At 39.9% G+C, this 20,441-nt stretch overlaps 3 protein-coding genes across 4 annotated transcripts in view; 1 reads left to right on the top strand and 2 right to left on the bottom strand.

Annotated features, from left to right (window-relative positions):
* Nucleotides 1-17,474, bottom strand: part of LOC135794145 (discoidin domain-containing receptor 2-like) — a 95,584-nt gene extending 78,110 nt beyond the window's left edge. Inside the window, exons 1-2 of one of the 2 annotated variants that reach the window (XM_065305314.1) lie at nt 17,320-17,474; nt 11,291-11,313 (exon numbers count right to left, since the gene is read on the bottom strand). The gene's annotated coding sequence lies outside the window, so the exon portion shown is untranslated. The remainder of the gene's footprint in view (nt 1-11,290; nt 11,314-17,319) is intronic. The other variant, XM_065305313.1, reaches the window with a different exon arrangement.
* Nucleotides 17,475-17,647: 173 nt separating this feature from the next.
* LOC135794017 (ribosome-recycling factor, mitochondrial-like) lies at nt 17,648-18,723 on the top strand. The gene is made up of 4 exons (XM_065305147.1): nt 17,648-17,900; nt 17,957-18,094; nt 18,150-18,360; nt 18,420-18,723. The coding sequence occupies exons 1-4, from the start codon at nt 17,687-17,689 to the stop codon at nt 18,658-18,660; spliced, it is 804 nt and encodes a 267-aa protein (XP_065161219.1). The 5' UTR covers nt 17,648-17,686; the 3' UTR covers nt 18,661-18,723.
* LOC135794015 (proteasome subunit alpha type-1-like) lies at nt 18,724-20,010 on the bottom strand. Its single transcript, XM_065305146.1, has one exon. The coding sequence runs from the start codon at nt 19,896-19,898 to the stop codon at nt 19,068-19,070; it is 831 nt and encodes a 276-aa protein (XP_065161218.1). The 5' UTR covers nt 19,899-20,010; the 3' UTR covers nt 18,724-19,067.
* Nucleotides 20,011-20,441: the final 431 nt, after the last annotated feature.

Raw genomic sequence — 20,441 nt, 5'->3', positions numbered from 1 at the left:
GTGGACCACCACCACCCCTCATCGTCGAAACATTTTGATTGCTCTCTTTGATAATTAAACGCGTCTAGCCCTAACTTTAACCAGCCGGGGTGAGTTTTGATTAAGAACATGCAAGTTGCGAGCAATGCAATTTTCGATGTACATTGTGTACGCGTACATTGTTCGCGCAACTAGTAGCCGACCGAATCTCTCCCGTGGCACCGTGCCACCAAACCACCCCATCCACGTTCAATACTTTATGAGTTTCGGGTGCATTTTTAACTAACGCGCACGTCGAAACAAACCTAATCAACACGCGCGTTCAACATTAAATATGCAGTTACACGTGCAGCGTTCAAATATTCATGCTTTTACCTTCGCTTTGGATTAAAATTTTGCGCTTGACAAAATTTTGCAACAGAATATTTCATTTAGTTTAGATTTTAATAAAATTAAGTAGATTATAAAATGGTTTAAATAGCTTTTAATCAATTTTTATAGAAAAAATTTAAATATAGGCGTTTTTCTCTTTTTCATTTGCATAAAACCAATATTTCTGGTTAATTTTCATTAAAAAAAATTGTGTAAAAGCGCCCTGTAGAATAAGCTTTCTGAGCAGCATATGCAAAAATATAACATGACAGATTATATTATGAGTTTGTAAATAAAATTAATAGTATATATAGTATTTTAAGTAACAAGTGGCTAAACGAGGGCATTACAGACGAGATTGTTTAATTTACGAGATATTCGCAATTGAAAAAATCGTCAAAACTTGAAAAACTTCAATTTTTAACACTTTAATCACATTTTTCGCCATTTTACCTTTCGATATTTAATTATTCAATATTCTAATCTAATAAAGAAAATGTCACTTTTTAGTACTTTTAGTGGCGTTTTTTGATCTTCTAGTGTGGGAAATATATTTATTTTATATTTTTATCTGATAGAGAATTTTCCAATCTTTCATAATCAGCAATTCATGGCTTGCTATCTCCTTTAGTTTCAAAGATATTGATTATCGAAAATCCTCGAAAAAAATTATCAAGCACCCCCCCCCCCCTTGGCAATTTTTTCTTAAGAATTAAAATTTTATCTCTCGGATTTCCGTTTTAACTATCCTATCTTATAGAAAATAGTCCGTAGATTAAGATGCTGCAATCAGATCCTAATTATCTCTTTTAGTTTACGAGATATTCACGATTGAATAGAATGGGCAAAAATTGAAAAATGTCACTTTTGAGCACTTTTAGTCACGTTTTTTGACCATTTACTATGGGAAATATTATTATTTTACATTTATCACTAATAGAAAATTTTCCAGTCTTTCATAATCAGCAATTGGTTGCTATCTCTTTTAGTTTCAAAGTTATTAATTATCGAAAATCCTCAAAAAAAATATTGCCCCTTGGCAATATTTTCAATTTTTAGCACTTTTAGTCACATTTTCTGCCCTTTTCTTTACGATATTTAATTATTTTCTATTTTAATCTAAGAGAGAAAAGTACCTGCTGCAAGCATTTGTTATTAATTCGTATACAAAGCTACAAACATTTTAGACTCCTAAGAATTCTTAAAGAAATATAAAAACGAAGCACTCTGAAGTAGGAAATATGGTGAATTTGTGACGTAATGGGCAACATTCGAGTGCTTCCAAGTAACTTCAGCGCCAGCCGACGAGGTCGTGTTACACGCGCTCGTTTCGCAGCCATTTCCATCGCGTCGACGAATCCCAAATGATACATTCGACAAAGATAGTCTTTTGCAACAGGTCTGTACTCAAGCACAGAAAAATCTCCAAAAATCTCCAAACATAAACAACAACTCTATGCGACTAATATAAATCACTTTTTCAATAGATACACGTAAAAGTATTAAATAGATGGCGTTCGGTTACATTTTAACAGGTAAAGTTTGAGTTAGGTTAGTTTTATGCGACGTCTCTGAAGTTTGGCGCTGTATGCCAAAGGCGCGTTCAATTTTCATGAAATACGAGCGCCACTCTCGCGCTAGCAAGGACGACGCCGACGTCGTCGAGGAGTCCTCACAATTTAAGCTCCACTTGCAATGTAACTCGCACTCCACGTCATCTAGCATATGATCCGATATATGATAAAAATCGACATGCAAAAAGAAGAAGACGAAATTTTAAGTTTTCAGTTTCAAAAAATTAATCCTTTCATTAATTCTGCGTTTAAAAATCACGTATAATTGTATAACGTTGATTTTTGACAAATAAAACATTATTATATATCTCTGTAGTCGGCGTGAAGAACATGTTGTTACAACTGTCACCCGCTTGCGAGCAAAGAACTCTCGAGGCAATGGCACGCCGTTAATCGTCGCTATAAATCAAATCTGCGCTGCGTTGTTAATTTCGAAAAGTGTTTCCCCCATATAGAAGAGAAAACCCCGGCTGTGTCTTCACCGCGCAGTCATCGTCTGCTCGCTTTGCGCGTTTTCGTTTCCTCCACTCTCCCGAAGACAGATAGAGTTTTAGTTAACATAATAGAGTGATGACCGACTTTAAGAGCGCGCGAGCGTTCGCGAGTTTGTTTGACTATTCTTGCTTACACAACAACTTAGCAGAACAAAACACTATGGCGCAAGCAAAGGGAAAGAAACAGAGAATTACGTATGGCACGTAAAACATGCCCATTCTTCACTTTGGGGGCTGCGCATCATTTCGCAAATTCATTTGTGTGCAATTTGCGAAAGCTGTTATATTGTCTCCTTTGCGCATCGAAAAACGCTCAAATTCCAACAACTACTTCTTCACTTTATACTCTGTACTGTATTGCAACTCATGGGCGTAGACTAGAAATATTTCCACACAAGGCGTATACTATATTCACGTTTACATAACCTAGAACGCCACTGATGAAAAAATACATGTGATGAGTGGAAAACGTCAGAATGTCGCAATCGTTCAATTCCCGATCCTCTCGGTAGTTTTACTGAGGGTAGTGCAATCGGCGTAAGTGTTTTAACAATGCACAAGCATTACACGCATCATTGTGTAGGATAAATGAAGGATAAACTGAACGAACTGCACCTGGGATACATTACCAACGTTTTCATCATCGTGATGGATTTGTGATTCATAAAAAATTCAATTTGAATAAAATAATTAAAAATTATATTTTTATTTCCCGACTATAACTAGACTAGTATTATGCTCCGTCCATTAGTTGCGGTGTGTGTAGCTAGTGCCGGCGGCGGCGTAAACGCTTCGCATTGTTAATTAATTGAAAACCGATAATGCCCGTCGGCCACCAGACGGTTTTATTTTTCGTCCTGCGTATACGCATCCGCAGCCATAAGGACGTCTCGACCGCAAGCACTCTTCGACCACTACCGCACCATACCGCAACGCCATTTGCAAATTGTTAATTTCAGCTCAAATACAATGCACAATCGGTTCGATGAAGCAATTCATTTCGCGATCGAGAGCGCGCGTCGAAACAATAAACAAACATCGCTATTGCCGCCGACCAACAATCGAGCATTGTGCGAACGGGGGCGGCCGGTATGCCTTAAATCATTAGATTTCGTTTAAATAAATAAACATCGCTCGCGTATATGCCGGACGATAAATCATGCGAATCTGGAGCGTGAACTCGCATGTGTGCGCGCCGCGCGAGGATTGAGATTTGAATACGGTTTGGCATGCGCACGATGATGGTGGTGGTGGTAGGTGGTTCGTGCCTAGGCATTCGGCGGCAGCCAAATTAATGACAATATAATCCTGGGAACAAATACCTTGCGCACGCTGGCTATTTTTTTCCTCCCTCAACTCGCCAACTTGCGTGCGCGCTGGGCTTTGTTTATTTATCAAAGCTGCGGCATTTTTATATTTTACGACCACACAACACCCCTGCCGCCCTCACAGATGTTGTTGCTGTACGCCGTAAGCCAGCTTAACGACTTTGTTTAAACAGAGCGCTATTTACAACGAATAAATTGTGTATTAACTTGAAATTCCGGCAATTTTACGAGCGAATTTAAAGTTCGCTTCATTCAAGTCGCAAATGCATTAACACCTATTCATCAAACCCCTCGCAAAGTCGTTAATTGTCCATCGAGAAGGCACTAAAATCGCACGTCAAGTGCTGCTCCAGCAGGAAGAATCCGCTAGAGCGTAAAATGCAACGTAAGGCCAAAGGGACGCGAGCAACTCCAAGCAAATGAGGTCCTTGATGCCGCCACCGTCGCCCCAGCGAGAAATTCTCATACACACTCGGGCTGGAACAATGAAACGAATGCGCTCTCGATGAGATCAAGTGGTCTGAGGATTAAATAAGGCACTTGCATCGCACACTTTGTGCCTTAGAAGCGTAGAATTGAAAATGAAAAGTCCGTCCAGCCGGCGACCGAGTAGTAGCAGCAGAAGCAGGGAGACTAGTCTCTAGTCGATTAACGTTAATGAACGAATTTGCCGAAACGTGATGAACTTTCGGTCGTTACGCAAAGCAGACTGCGGTGCAGGTAAAAAGCCAACAATGTGTGTGCACCGGGCCGCGTGCGCCGCTCACCGCGCGAGATTAACGCGGCGGATTATTGCATAATTCAGGTTAATTTCGCCGTCGGCTTGAAATTGCATAATGCATAATTGATATGCCATATTTCCTCGCAAAATCAACCTCTGTCAGCGCACCGTCCATTATAACAGTCAAAAGCACAATCTCACCTCAAATCAAAGCAATATACTTAAATGTCGCAAATAATAGCATCAATTATTTGCAAAAATAATATCCATGTAGATGTACTCGTATCAACATATTATTTACTCAAGTGCATTATGTGAAGAATAGACTTGATGCAGCACGTAAACTGCTGCCGATGCAACAGCCGCCGCCGCTCGAACACGTTCATTATCTAGCCGTGCTCATTAAACCATCACCGATTGAATTATGCACCGCAGGTGGAGCAGCGCCCGATCATGCCGCTGTTATTAAGATTCGCTTACAGTAAATTTCAGCGCGCGGAGGCGTGCGCACACATAAGTATGACTTATCGGATTATAGAGTGCTGACTGAACATTTAACAATTTAACGACTACCTGAACGCCGCCGGCGTGCATCATCCTACCGAGATGCCGATACGCGGAAGTGAGCGCTAAAAATAAATCCGCGCCCAACCGGGTCTTAAAACGCTTCAAACTCCAGCCAACATATCACAAATTGTGGCATGACAGTTAGATTAACCACAGTGTTGTAATCCGGAGCTCTTCTACTCAGGTGGCGAGTGCAGATAACAACAACATATGTGTCAGCTTAAAATAGCATTATTACAATCCATTCACCAACGATAACACACAGTGTGACGCAAAATTGCATCAACATCACAACATGTGCACAGGGTACTCAAGCGGAAGACAACCACAAATGTGACAGATATCATATTCACTTGATCACTTCAGAGGTGTCACCCCATGGTGTATGTTTGGGTCCCCCTCTTCTTATAGAAACTGAAATTCGCCATTCACGTTTGGATGACTTTCACGCGTGTTATCCGTCTGCGGCGATGCACAACATCGCATTAAAAGGGTGCCTTTCATTACGATTACGACCCCTGGACACATCCATCATATTATACACTTACACCTTCAACTCCCGATCAGATAACCGCCATCGATGCGCATAAATTTATTTCGTTAAGAAGCCGCCCAAGACATGGCATATTGTTCCGCGGATCCATTCGAGATAACCCGGCTATGCACTGCGGAATTAATTGGATCAGCAAAAACAGTCGCAGTCGCAGTCGCCGGAGTGCGCTAATCACTTATACATGTATCCGCATCAGGGCGTGCAAATACGCAAGCGTACCGAAGATGGATATCGCTTTCCCAAACCCAGCAGGAACCGATCCCCTCCATCCCCACCTAGATATTACAATGCTATAATATCCGCTGCTTGCACGCGCTGATCCCGTTTATATTAATAACACATACAACTAGTCGATTTATATGCTCCCTCCTCAGTGAAGCAGCACATCTGTACGACATCCGCTCGAGAATGTCCTTTATCTCTATCTAAATCTATCATTTCTATACCTCTACATGTACCTAAGGAATACATCCCGGGAATATTTCAGTTTGTTTTAATGCAATAGCAAGTATATCAAAAACATCTTAAGAGTGCGCCGCCGTTCGCTCGTCGGCGTCCTTAACACTGTGTCAACATCTTTGAAGCATAATTGGTAGTACTAGTGGCAGACGTTGGGCTTGAGATCCATCTCGATGATATCACTCCCGCACTCGCCGACTCTCGACTTTGGATAACTCCCTCTTCTAATTCAAATGGAATTTCGCGCTTCCTCAACGTCTGCATAATGAATATTAACGTCTTTGGAGGATTATATTAGTTGCGAATTAGAGCCAAACTCTTTGCTAAATCAACTCCATGCAAATATACCATCTCAACATATTCCAGAGCAACCAGGGAATCTCGAGCAACGGCTGAAAACATGTCATTTTCAGTTGGAAATGAGGATTTCAATTTCCAACTGCAAATGTCATGCCATTTCTTTTGTATTATTCGAATATTCTGACAGATGAATGGACACCACACTAGAAGTCATAATACGTGGCACGCGTTGCTGAAATTGGACTTCTAGGACCAATCGCTCATAACACAAATTTAATCATATTATGAGTATTTCTATTGTTGGCGGAGGTGATGTGGGGTGGAGGATGAGTCGAGATGACAAAAGAGCAGCCATTAGATGTCTAGTCAAAGTGATCATTCCGAAACGGATGAAATCTGGATATGGGGTTGAGTATCATGCGCATCGCAAGCAAGACGAGCAATTGATGACGGTATTTTTAATAAATGAGTGCAATAACTCTGCCAACGGCTTTGAGAAGAGGGTGGTGGTCTTTGCAATGAGTCAGAGTGCTTTCAGGCCCATTTGGTTAAAAGCACCTGAGGTGTGTTAGAATAATTTGATTGGGATTAGAATCAATCCTGGTATTTTTTAAGTAATTTGTTTAAAATTCCCCATATTAATCACTAGATGGCGTTAGGTGACAGATTTTTATATTTTGAGGTTAACGACAAAAGAAAACAAATTTTTCAAGATAATCAACGGTAATACGTAGATTTACCATAAAAGAATATATTTTTTGATATTCTGAGACTAACCGTTTTGATATTTTTCAGGTCATGGCTGAAACAGTCTCCTCTTGTGTATGTGGATACGTCACATGTGCACTGGTTCGCAGCGAGCATGGCCGCCGCCATCAAACGTGATTAATCAAATGATTATTGCTTTTCGCATAATGCTCACTGCTCAGAGCGCCGAGCATGCATGTCGTTGCGACGTGCGAAGCCCGGAATTGCCCACGGGAGACATTTGAACAGCGGCGCGCCGCGCGTTTGCACTCTCGGCCGGCGCGTCGCAATGAGCTGCACTTTGTACTTAGAGCACTTTTATCCTAATGTAATAAAAGTAATAGCATCGAGCATCGGCGCATAACTAGATGGCTGCTCGATACCACCGCGCCCGTCTAGAAAATAAAACCTCGGCTCACTCATTTTTGTTTTGTGATTTTACGCACGATTAGCTGATTTTTCAATCTCCATTACATAAATTTAAGGCGCGCGCGTAGCAAACGCGCCCTCTTTAAATCATCTCGTGCCATTTCTCGCGAAAATAGTAATTACGCCAAAATGTGCGCGATTATTTCACGTCACAACTTTGTGCCGTCATATATTATATTTTACTACCTCCCAAGCTAACAAGCAGTGATATAAATTAGCACGCATCAAATTTTGTTTGTAATAATGACAATTTGTAAAAGTTTCGTTCATTTTCTCGTTTGTTTATCACGATGATTTTTAATAACGTTAATTAAAATTGACGCCGCGCGGTTTTGGCCGAACAGAACGAGATTAATTAATGTTAATTACGAGCGTGGTTAGCATTGTGACATTCGGACATTTTACATTTAAAATTTTGCTACATCCAACGACGCAATAAATTTGAAACATTAAAATTAAAATCCTCCCTCGAACTCTACGGAAAAATTCGACATACACACACACGCGGGGTGAGATTCCAGAGGGTTGGCAAACACAAATAAAAAATTGCACGAGTACCGTGTCGTAAACATAATAGTTTTTATAGGTTTTATTAGTGTGAATGGATGGACAGAAAATCAGCGGGGATGGGGGCAGTATATCGGTGGGGTGGTGAGGCGGCTATAAAACAGAACTAGCGTTTAATGTGTGTTGCCCAGGACGACGCCGACGACGACGCGCATGATACATGACGCTGTTAATTACACGCCGAGGGTGAGTGCCCGCACTTACGGAAAAGGCAATAATGTTGGGGAAGGGAATGATTAATCCGAATGTGGTCGCGCCGGCACGCCGCGAGAGGTGAGCGCGCTGCGTGCGGGGGTTGCTCTGGACCACCACCCCCTGCTAGCCGGATCAAACGTCCCTTTAACATACCAACGAGTGAGTGCATATTGTGCACTGTTGAACAATCACAAAATATACCTACAACTTGCACCCTACAAGAACCATTTCTATAAAATAAATTATTATCAATCAATTCGATGATTTTGTTTTATTTTTTGGCTAAATTTACAAAATTTTTTTATTTATATGTGATTCTAGGTATTTTATTATATTTGTTGCGTTACCTCAAAGTGTATTCGCCGTTCCGGAACCTTTATTCGTCGTTTCCGGTGATTTCCGGCTTTCAAGTCAAAAGCATCAAAAAGCCGTCGTGGCGGCGCGCGAATAAAAGAAAAGATATAATGAAACGGGATTATGTTTGCCTCTCCGCCGCGAGTTTAAACTCGACGGGCCGAAAATTCAATGTGTCACGCGACACAAAGATATCCGCGCGTCTCGCGTGAAATAAGAGAAATACGGAAACGCGCGTGTCGCGGAATGGAAAACGAAAGCAAAGATGACGCACAAAGCGCGCGGCAAACACGCACGCGGCAAGCGTGAAAATCGTATAGAGCGCGCAGAAAAAAAAGTTTTGAATAAGACGAGAGAAAAAAACGAGAAAGAAAACAGATTTTCAAACGCACGCACACGCCAGGCACGCACTCACAATCGACACGACACATGAAAGACAGCCGGAGGAATAAAAGATATACATTCGGATTTGATTCGGCGCGCAATTTTGTTATTTGTGTGAAAAAAAGTTAATAATATTATTTTTAGTTAATCTTCGCGCATTCATCTCTCGGTTTTGTGCGTCATAATGACTGATACCTCGAAAAGCTTGCGATGATGGATGGACCGAATCAACGAACCCCGCCCGCCTCTCTCCCCACAGTGACATTCTTTTAATTCTTCTCGCAATATGCGCACGAAATCAATTTGACCTCCCTCTCACCCCAAAAAAGCCACCGCTGTCTAAATGATATTTAAATATATTCACTTTGCGACGGTCTGTCGCGCCACGACTTCATTTCTTTAACTTTAACTTTAATTCCAATTAAAGCAGGCGAAAAACGAGAAAATCTCCCCTGGCCGAATTGAAAATGTAAAAAAATGTAAATTTCCTTTTAATTCTTCAACCCTAATATCTCTTGATTCGATTAAGTTTTAAGAAAACTTTTTACCCCGAAGGGGTGGGTATACAAGGGCAGTAGGGTAGTTAAACCCCCTTGAGGTGTGTTTGTGCGGTGAAAATTTACGACGTCAATGCTTTGTTTACGTATACAACTTTTGCGTATACACAATATGAATGTGTGAGTACTGCCGTCAAACACGCATTAAATATTAACCAATTTATTAAAGCGTGTGTTGCGTAAATTGTCGAAATTGTCGAATTCTAAAGCCGGCTGTTATTGAATGTAAAAAATGGCGATTTTTTTGCCGTTTTGCGCCGGCGCTCGACTTTTATCGTAACAAATGTCCGAGATAAAAATTTTATATGCGCGTAAAGGGGTGGGCAGGTGTGCGTGGGGTTCGTCTTGCAAATTAAAATTAAAAGCAAATAACCCTCGCTTCATATCGACCTTTTTCGAAACGGATTTCAATGAAACCCGCGCGCCGATATTGCCGATATTCGAAAGTTGTATGTGTGGGTGTGCGCGATCGCAGCGGGGGTTGGAAACGGTGGCGAGTCAAACCGGGAATCAATCAAGGCTACGGCGGCGAGGAAAAGCCCGCCTTGGTGTTTGCTCAAACCAAACCAAATAGTGGAACTCAACCGAAATCAAAGTCGTCAGCGGTTTGGAGAGCCGGGAAGTTGCAGATCGTGACCATGACAGGCATTTCGTTGAGTTTGGTTAGGTTTTAATACGAGATTTATTTATTTTTTGCGGGCGTCTGGCCCACCCGAGGGAAATTGCGTTATGTTATTTGCCTAATTATCACTGTAGCTGTCACACGCTCGGTTTGTCGACCCACAGCACACGAATATCGCCGACCGCACTCGGATGCGCGTGGTCAATAATATAAATCGGGCGAAAACAAAAGCGCGCTCGCGCAAATCGATAAATAAATAACATTTATGAGCGCGCGCGCGCGCTAATATGGCGATAATTTTCACATATACCTACACATACACAACCTTCATACACACACATACAATTTGTTTTCAGCCCCTCTACCACCCCGCAACCAATCGCTAAATATTAATCAATCATGATTTGTATTGCGCTGTCACTTCCGTATCGACAAAAACAGATACGTTTGCTGCAATTTGCCCCCCTATGCAGCCCCGCGCGTACCCTTGCATTGAAGGTAGGTTGGTGTTGGTGCAGGCTGTCATATATCAAGATAAATTTACAAAAAACATACCCATTTACGCGTTAGGAATTCGACGTTCGGTTTGTTGCGTTTTATTTCGCAATGCTCAACAAATGGTCATTTTTGCAATTTTATTACATCCGCACAATGCGCGTCCGTTCAGCCTGGCCCCTTCTACCTCCGCACCCGCGGCCACGACACAACCCGTTTTACCTTTTATTGCGCGCGACCATCAAATATGCGCAACGTAAATATTTCATTTCATTATCTCGCACTATGTGCGTTGGGTACGCGGATTTTCGAGTGTGCGCGGAATTTCACGAGATTTCCATGAGCATCGGCTATAAAATCTGGCCAGAAATTGAAATAAACTAAAAGCGCCACGCATCACTAGCGCACGAGCGCGCTATTTTCGTAAATACATATATTTTGCACGTTTACATGAGTAATGCTTTTAACGTGTTTTGTTAATTTTCAAAAACATATAATAACATATATTCCGGCAGAATTGATGCAAAAACATGTGCAACATATGATAAAACATTCATATTCAAACATGCGTAGAACTAAAATATGAAACTTACTTCATTATTACGTCTAGGGGTACCTGAAACAACGAAACAGATTTAGATGTTAGTTGGGTTGCATACTTTATGAGCTATCAAAATAAGAAAATGGTATAACTTTCACCAATTGTACGCGTATTCGATTTTCTCCGCGCTTCACTCGCACCCTTCTAGAAAAGAATGTACGTGCGGCCGTTCTTGACGTATCGCGCTTTTGAATTTCAATGAATACGCGCAAAGATATCACGTTCGAAACGAACGAATAACGAACGAATAAACCTCGAGCCCTGCGCGCAGAATACCAAATTGTTGGCATTTTTCTCGTCACCGTCACGATTTTACTACTTTACGAATTATGCAATAAATAAATAATTCCTACAACTACCTACGCATTATATATTACAACATCAAAACCTAGACGCATAAAAGTGCAACATTATTATATCAATTTCTAGTAGTCTAATAGCTTCATGGCTACTAGTTTCTCGTTGTTGTCGATGCATATTTTTTTCGGCTACTAAATAGAATCCGATTTGAATATCTATTTATAAAGTGCACGCTCGTGGTGACCTAATCTCGTGATCTCCAGCGGCGGAATCTATTAAAATTACGCAAAGCTCCCCGAGTCGGCGATGCCGATGCACCGTTCCTTTCCGGGCCGCTTTCGATACACGTATACAATATGTTGCGGCGCTCAATAACCGCGATACAGAGCGAATTTAAAATTCAAATCGCGCTCGTGATACGCGCGAACGGCGCGCCGCGCAATTTATTAACGCGTCGCAATCGCGCACGTTGATAATGCCACCCACAAAGGGGGGACAAGACGATATGCATCAATTTCTCGGCGCGAAGTTAAATTTTCATGCTTGCATCCTGCACTTAACACGCCAGAGACTTTGAATTCTAATCTTGACACATTCTTTTCATTTTAAACATTTTTATACAATTTAACATCTAGGCAGCAAAGTAAAAATATAATCATAAATAAATGGTAATTATTTAATGCAATATATGCATTTTCTAAACATGTAGCAAGTAAAAATATAAAATTTAAACATTTTACAAAAATTTTATGAAAAATTCTCTAAAATCTTAAATTTACTGATCTAAACCTACACCAAGATTAATCGTTTGTTTGTAGATAAATAAAAGTCTCTTTCCATGCATTTACAAATATTTATCGATTAATTCCAGCCTGTTCTCGAGCCGAAGATTTAATACAAAGATTGTAACGCCTTAATCGCCGTGCGCAGCATGTGTTTAATGCTTCTAATTTATTATCGATTTTCAATTAGCCGGCCGTACGAAACGCTGGACGTGTTTTATTAAGTGTCGAACGATTTTACGACGTCCGTAATTATACGATACGAATATAACACACATTTACCCATACTCAGACTCTAAGAAGCCAAAATAAAGCAAACAAGCGCAGACAGTCTGAGGTAAAGAAGCACGGTTTTAAGCACAACGCGCAAAACGCAAGTTTTATGATGACTTATGAGTTTTCTTGATTTTTCTATTTGCCCGATTGCAGGCGACTGTAGCAAAGAGGAAGCAGTGGTGAGCCAGAGTTGAAAACTTGCGCGGCAACCGGGAAAATTAAAAATTTTCTAGCTCTTCCATGATTTATTATGTTTTAAGTGGAAATGCTTTTGGTTTTCTACGTTTTATTAAACATATCATCTTTCGACGGCTCCACTATACACTCACACATACAAAACGTCTAGAATATATAAACGTTGTAGTGTAGAAAAGAGAAATTTTATTTTCCATAAAGGTTTCCTTCAAAGCGACGCGCATTTGCGAAAGATTTTGTTGCATCCTCGAAAATATTCCCGATTTGATGCAGTGCAGATATAGATATTGTCGAGGCGGGCCGGAAAAACGTCAGATTTCTTCCCCTGAAGCGTTCGCTGCGTTGCACTCGGCGCTCGAGAAATCTTGTTACCGAGACCAAAGGCGGAAGGAAGGCTTGCGATGATGCAACGTGTACGTAATGCCCGGATATGGGAAATTGCACGCTCGGGAATCGAATGGAAGCCGCGCGGCGCGATATGAAGATAACAATGATAATAATAACGCTAAACTAGGCGCAATTCAGGCGCGCGCGCAAGAGCATCTTCTTTTCCGACAATCACAATCAATTAGGAGCGTATTTCTGCGCTGCTTCAAATAAAAATCTTTGCAAAATATCGAAATATTACTTGTTTGGATTTCAACAAAGGTACACATAAATTAATCAGTTTTCATTATTTGCATAAATCTGTTGCTCTTTGCTACGGGGTCGTGTGTTGAGTGCCGAGTGCACAGATATGGAAAAATGGAATCAGAGAGAAGCGAATCTGAGACTTCGATTGCAAATATAAAATGTAAATTTGAATTGTCCGGATTGTGACGTGCGCCAAGAGAAGGTATTCTTACATGCATATTGTACATATTGAAGTATTAAATATGTATAAAAGAATAAAAATTTAAAATCTACTCATTTCTGTGTTTTTCTCAAATTCGCGCCTGATTAGATTGTTACGCACGAGTGTATAAAAGTACGTTTTCTAACACTACGTGCGTAAAACTTTTATTTTGAACACTTAATGTATAATATACAATTTGATCAAAGTTGTAAACTAACCCCCAGGCTAAACTAAACTAGTAAATCATGAATAAGCAAACCGACAATTCGTTTTCGCCGTTGTGCGGATGCACGTAAAAAGTTTTCTTCTTCTTGCATGCACGTCATATTCACTCACACAGTAAATTTTAATACGACAACTTTACGACAACTCCTCCACCGCTGCCGACGTCGAAAAAATGTTAAATTCAGCTGAAACTCCCGACGTTTTACTACTGCTCGCGCGCACACCGCGCAATTCCTGACACAATTCCTCTTTGCGCTACAACTAGAGAGCTTACACTATTTTCCGAACATTGAAATTGAAAGAGCAAAGAGCCGAAGGTGTAACTGTAGCAACTGTAGCGCAACTGTAGTTAAAGCTTCTCTCACCGTGTGTTTACATAAAAATCCATCATAACCCCAACTTTATTACAACAGCAAGAGCGCCTAGCGTGTATTATCGACAGCGGGCTTGAATATTAAACGATTTACAATAAAACACAAATGGTGCCATTGTAAGTCATTCAAATGATATTGTGTCGTGTTGTGCGTCGGTTTGATTCAAAGGATAAAATTCGCGCAACAACCAGGACAATGCGAGGCAACGGGGAGAGATCACAATGTTTGTGCATGAGCTATTTTAAAATTGATGCATTCATTACGAACGTACTGGGTATACGGTTGTAGGCCTGCTGCACGTACGGCCAGCATTTAAACTTTTACAACCTTTACAACCGTATATCTACAGGTCTGCAGCATGAGGGTATGGGAAGCAGTTCAGTTCGTGCAAATACAAAGTTAAACAGACGCGGAAAAAATTCTGCAGGTGGTCACTGCAAAAGAGTGGGAGACGACGATTTTAAGGTGTGGTAGTTGTGTATTATTCTATTGTGAAAATGTATAAACTAAATTCCCAATTACGTCCGTCATGCTCAAGCCTGGAGACGTGAATGTCGAAACTGTTGCATGCCCCAAATCCGGCGAACATCCTGTCGGGCATGCGGAGAGCATCTCCAGATCACACACATATACATCTATTGTCTGAATGGGGTGGTATTGTTGCACAACTCATTGTTCTCAAACCTCATTCCACCCTGGGTGGCAAGCAAGTAACTCTACAACTATCTATTTACCAGTATGCACATCAACACTCCACATTCCGAATTAACCGAATATTATATCGACCTATAGAGGAGATAGTTAGGTCTAGGTCTAACCAAACTTGAACAAATATATAGGTGGAGATATATAACTACATATCCTATATAAACATTAAACGTATAGCGCACATCATTATGTGCAGAGGTCTACATGTCCATCGCATCGTATATCTCATCGTTTCTATTGTCCTTGATGTAATAATAACAGAGGATGGCTGGCGGGCGCGCTCCCGTCGGTGCCCACATCGCCCATGCGTCAATACAAGGAGAGACGGGGTAATAACGAGCATATATAACCCATCTACCAAAGGCCCGGGATGTGTGTTATGTGCGCACATCCACTGTCATTATATTATTTATAATAACGGCCTCGTTCTAGCGTAATTACGCGATGTGTGCTTAGCGTAAGTAATGAACCGATATTATACGCAAAGGTTTATATTGCCACTACACCTTTGGAAGCGTCTGGTCGTTCCTTGCTGAATTAATGGTTTAATGGAAGTTAATTAATCGTCGTGGACCTTTTTGCCCCTCGAAACGCGGAAAGATTTTGTTTCGCCTTCATTCGTTTTTATTCTTTTATTGTAGGATTTTCGTTTGTGTGTCATTGATTGATTTGAGGCACATTTGCAACGCACGCATGAATTTTTATCAATATTTTAAAGAATAATTTGATTTAAAATGTAAAATTTGTACAAAATGATTTTAACAATGTTCAACTAAAACATAAATTATTTGTTTGTGTTTTACGTGAATGAAACATTTTAAAATCCCAGAAGCGTGCGCCAAATTGCAATTCAATCTGTTTTCGATTTTCACCTCAACAAGAAACAAAACAAACAATTCGCGCCCTTTCAACATACAAAAACAAATTGTACTCAATTGTAAAATAAGAAAATTCAATTTTAAAAACACTTCTTGTTATAATGATATAACTTTTAAAGAAACGAATGTTTCAATGATTCAATAAAAGAAATAAACATGAAATAACGTAGGCAGCACACCTTAAAATACGTACGTAAAAACATGAGCATAATTAATGAGCCTTTTCGGCAAGAGGCGGTATTAATAAAAGTAATTGGACCTCTTCTCGCGCTCCGGCTCGCTGCCGCCTCCCAAAAAAGACGAGCAAAACGGAGAGCACATTCATTTTCTCGCCGGCGCACTTCGTTTTCGCAAAGTAAAACGAATGCCAGCCACCAGCTTCACCAGCGCCAGCCGAACGAAAAGCGGAGCTTGGAGTGAACCAGGTATTATTGTTTTCCGACGAAATAAAGCTACTAGTACAAGATATACTTTGGGCATCATGTACAACTTGGTCATTAGCTAAAATTTCAAACAACCACAAGCATCAACTTATTGCTTTGTATGTTTTGCGAGTAAATAAATTTAATTTTTGTTTTCATAAAAAAGTTGTTGCTTTGAGTTTAAGACCCTCTTTGTAAGAAGATGGCAAGCTCAGATACAATACTGTATTCAGAAAAACAGAAGACGTCCGCTTATCCATCTAAGTCAGGAGTACGGGACTTCTAATCTTGCTTCTTCTTAATCAACCAGAGAAGATCCTACTGCTCGCGTCTTTAAACTTCTTTGCCACGGCCACGGCGCGTCGCTTTCTCCCTTTTCTTCGCCCACGCTCCGGCTTTAAACTCCGATTCGCGCTGGCGAAAGTTTAAGTTTTAAGTCCGTCCGCAAGCCCGCGAACAAATAGATAACACACAACAAAGCGCTCACCAGCGGCAGCAGCAGCAGGGAAGAAATGGAAAGAAATGGGGAAATAAATAATGTCGTCGTTTATATCTGTACTCCTCGGCCATATATTACAATGCGAGTTGCGTAAGAAGCGACGAATAATGACGAAATTAGGCCTTTTTCTAAACAATCGAATTTAATTAAAACTTGGAAATTAATTGTACGAATGTATGCTCGTCCTGCGCTGCGACTAATTTGATCGCTGTATTTACGCGCCGCTGAGATTTTAATATTCATTCGTTTTCTTCGAGACGCCCGATTGTTCGCGTTTTCAATTAGCCCGAAACGCATAAAATTTAATGAATGCCTATTGAGCATTTCTGCCCAACACAAAAAGCAAGACACTGTGATGTGCGTGGACCAGAAATTTGAAAATGAAATTTAATGTATAAATATTTATATTTGTGATTGAAGGTAGAGATGCCATGCGGCGAGTACGCGTGATGCTCATTTCGGTGTAATGGCGTAATTTATGCGTGTCGATATTCGGATGAGATGCACATGATAAATAATCAACTTACCCAATATGCAGTCGTGAGAAAACCTCCAGCAGGCGCAGCGAGGATTACACTGATTACAAAGATTACCGAGTTCAACGCACTGTTTACATTTACTATTTGAGTGTTACAGTTTCTTAAAATTAAAACATGACAAAATGACTGTTGGCGTGGAGTTGTGTGCGTTGTGTGCATAAACAAGTGCAAAAACCAAAGATAAAAATCAGTTATACCAACAAAACACAAAACAGCATTGCAGCGCCCTCTGCAGTCACACTCTCTTCATAATTTCAGTGAATTTGTATTACTACCGCCCCCTATGTTTCTATTAAAACACTATGTAGAAGAAAGTTGTACAAGGCCGAATGTTCAAGTTGTAAGGTTTGAGGCTATGTTAATCAAAATGTTTGCCCAAAGAATATGCTCAAATTTAGTTAAAAATAATTTACAAAAACAATTCTATCATATTGCAAAGCATCCAATAACGATAACACCATGCTTAATAAACAATTGTATTGCCATACACTGTCCGTCAAAGCCTGTGGTTCAGTTTACAACTCCATCAAGATTCTATGCAAAAGGCAAAGACAAAAAGAAAGATAAATGTGAGTGGAATATAGTTTATCTTAGTAAGAGATTTAAAATATTATTAATTTTACAGCTAAAACAAAAGTTCAGGTCAATGAGCAACAACTAGGTGAAGTCTTAAACATTGATTCCTACAAAACCAGCTTGCAGAAAGCACTTGACACAATGAAAGATGATTTTACAAAGAATTTATCACTCAGATCAACTACAGGTATATTATAAACTTCTATTTACACTTAAATGGATTGTAAATTAAACTATTAAAGGGTCCATTGAATCAATTCAGGTCCAGGTTGATGGAAAAGATCATTCACTGCAAGAATTGGCACAGATTGTTAGAAAGAATCCAAAAACTATCGTTGTGAACATGGCAGTCTTCCCACAAGCTATTCCTGCAGTTTTAAAGGCTCTACAAAAGAGTGGGATGAATCTTAATCCACAGCAAGAGGGAACAACTTTATATATACCTGTTCCAAAGTAATTAAACTTTTTAAACTGTTCTTTAAAATTTTTACTGATAAATCTGTTTTTTGCAGAGTAACTAAAGAACACAGAGAAAACTTATCTAAGAATGCAAAGGCATTGTTTATCAAGTGCAGGGATGCAATGAAAGACGCACAGAATAAACAATCCAGAAACATTAAGAAAAATGATGGGGTATCTCAGGATTTGGCTAGAAGTCTAGAACAACAAGTTATTCAAATTGCTAATGAGTTTGTCAAAGATGCAGAGAAGATTTTAGAAACTAAACAAGCTGAATTAGTGGGCAAGGATTAAAATAATTTGTTAATAATGCATTTGTAAAAATATATGACTAGTACAAATAGAATATCAGAAAAATCTAGCTGAAAATTATTGACTTTAATAATGACAAGAAATACAAAACAAAAAATGATATAAAATTAAACGCCTGCATGTTCGGAGTGAAATTAATCGAAATTGCCAACATAATTGAACAGCTTCAGGAGTACTTCTGTTATTTGTAAAAGCAATATTTATTTAATTACCAAGTATAAACCGTTATTATTAACTTTAAACATGCCGTGACTGCCAAAATTCAAATACATTTTAAAACCCCAGCAGCCACGGCATAAAATCAGTGATTTCCTTCCAAAAACCGCCGGTTTCCACATCGAACCACTCCAAAAACATGCAGAAAATTGATGTTTCATTAGAAAATGAAATTATTCTGTGTCCATCGCCACTGCTGGAGCTGGATCCCTCGGTCCATCGTCCCCCGCAGCATCTCTGGCCGGCGCAGCGCCTTCCTGTTGTGGTGCAGCTACACCGCGTCTCTCCTCACCTTCAATTAATTGCAGATAAACTGCAGTTTCATTCTCATCCAAAATTTTAAATTCAATTCCTTCACCAATGTAACCAATTGAGACATTTTTGGTGTTCAAATCAATCTCATTCGGCAATGTATCGCGCAATGCTCTCAAACCGTGTTTGACGAGTTCTTCCAAAGTGCATGCAACAAACTCATCTAAATGCTTCTCTAGATAAGTCCTTGCACTTTGTGAGCGCGCGCCAATGGACATTGCTTTGCAATCAAAGTAATTGGCTGATGGACAAGTTTGATAGATATGTGGGCCCAAATCATCGTAGCCGGCGACAAGAAGACCTACACCATAAGGACGACGATCGTAACGCTGTGTGCATACCTGCATTTTGTTCCCAAGCGCCGCTATGAGTCGGTTTACAGGCAAAAGAGAATCATGCGAATATTTGTAGTTGAGACATTCGGTACGCATGTAGCGGCTCAACATGCGAGCGTCGGCAGTGAGACCTGAGATAGTAATGCCAATATGATTATCAATAGGGATGATTTTCTTCTGGTGCGCCGATAGTTCACTGGAGGCTCTTTTCAATGCGATGATCACAGCGTGCGTGCGGCTTTTTAACCCAACCGTGGCAGAACCCAGCTTTACGGCTTCCATAGCGTATTCCACTTGGTGCAGACGACCCTGAGGACTCCATACTGTTACGTCGCTGTCGTACTGATTGCGAAACATCTTGGGGTTGTTCTTTTAGTGCAGAAAGGTTTAGCCGGTGAAGTTGTTCAACGAAAACTGCACTCGAGCTGTAGAAAACCTACAAAACTGATTGTAATGCTGACAAACGCTGGATGTCAAAGATTTTGACATTATTGAGGTGTACAATTGGTTGCCTACATTAAATCCAAACAGTCAGTGAAATAGTCTGATGAGCAGAAATGGATTTAGAATTAAAATCATAAAGAAATTTTAAGAATAAAAAAAATGTTTAAAAAATAAAAACTACTAATATTGTATGTTTCAGTATCCGTTTCAAATATATATCTTTGACTGCTAGTAGAAATTATGTAAATCTATTGCGGAAACAAGTTGAAAACCGCAGAAAACTATAAAATTTAAAAAAGAGTGATTAATTAATTAAATAACTTACATTAAATAGGATACATTAAACGAGTTTAAAACTATAAAAATATATAATAACTATCATTAATTATGTCATAAAAAGAGTAAAAAACTAAAATCTAACATAGTAATATCGTAACTCAATTAAATTATGTTACA

Source organism: Atheta coriaria, unplaced genomic scaffold (assembly GCF_025399875.1).
Source record: "Atheta coriaria isolate IRGN ID8LTWV9N9 unplaced genomic scaffold, Caltech_Dcor_3.1 hic_scaffold_6_pilon, whole genome shotgun sequence".
NCBI classification, from domain to species: domain Eukaryota; kingdom Metazoa; phylum Arthropoda; class Insecta; order Coleoptera; family Staphylinidae; genus Dalotia; species Dalotia coriaria.
The sequence above is the reverse complement of the archived record's forward strand: the minus strand, read 5'-3'. Positions and strand labels throughout refer to the sequence as shown.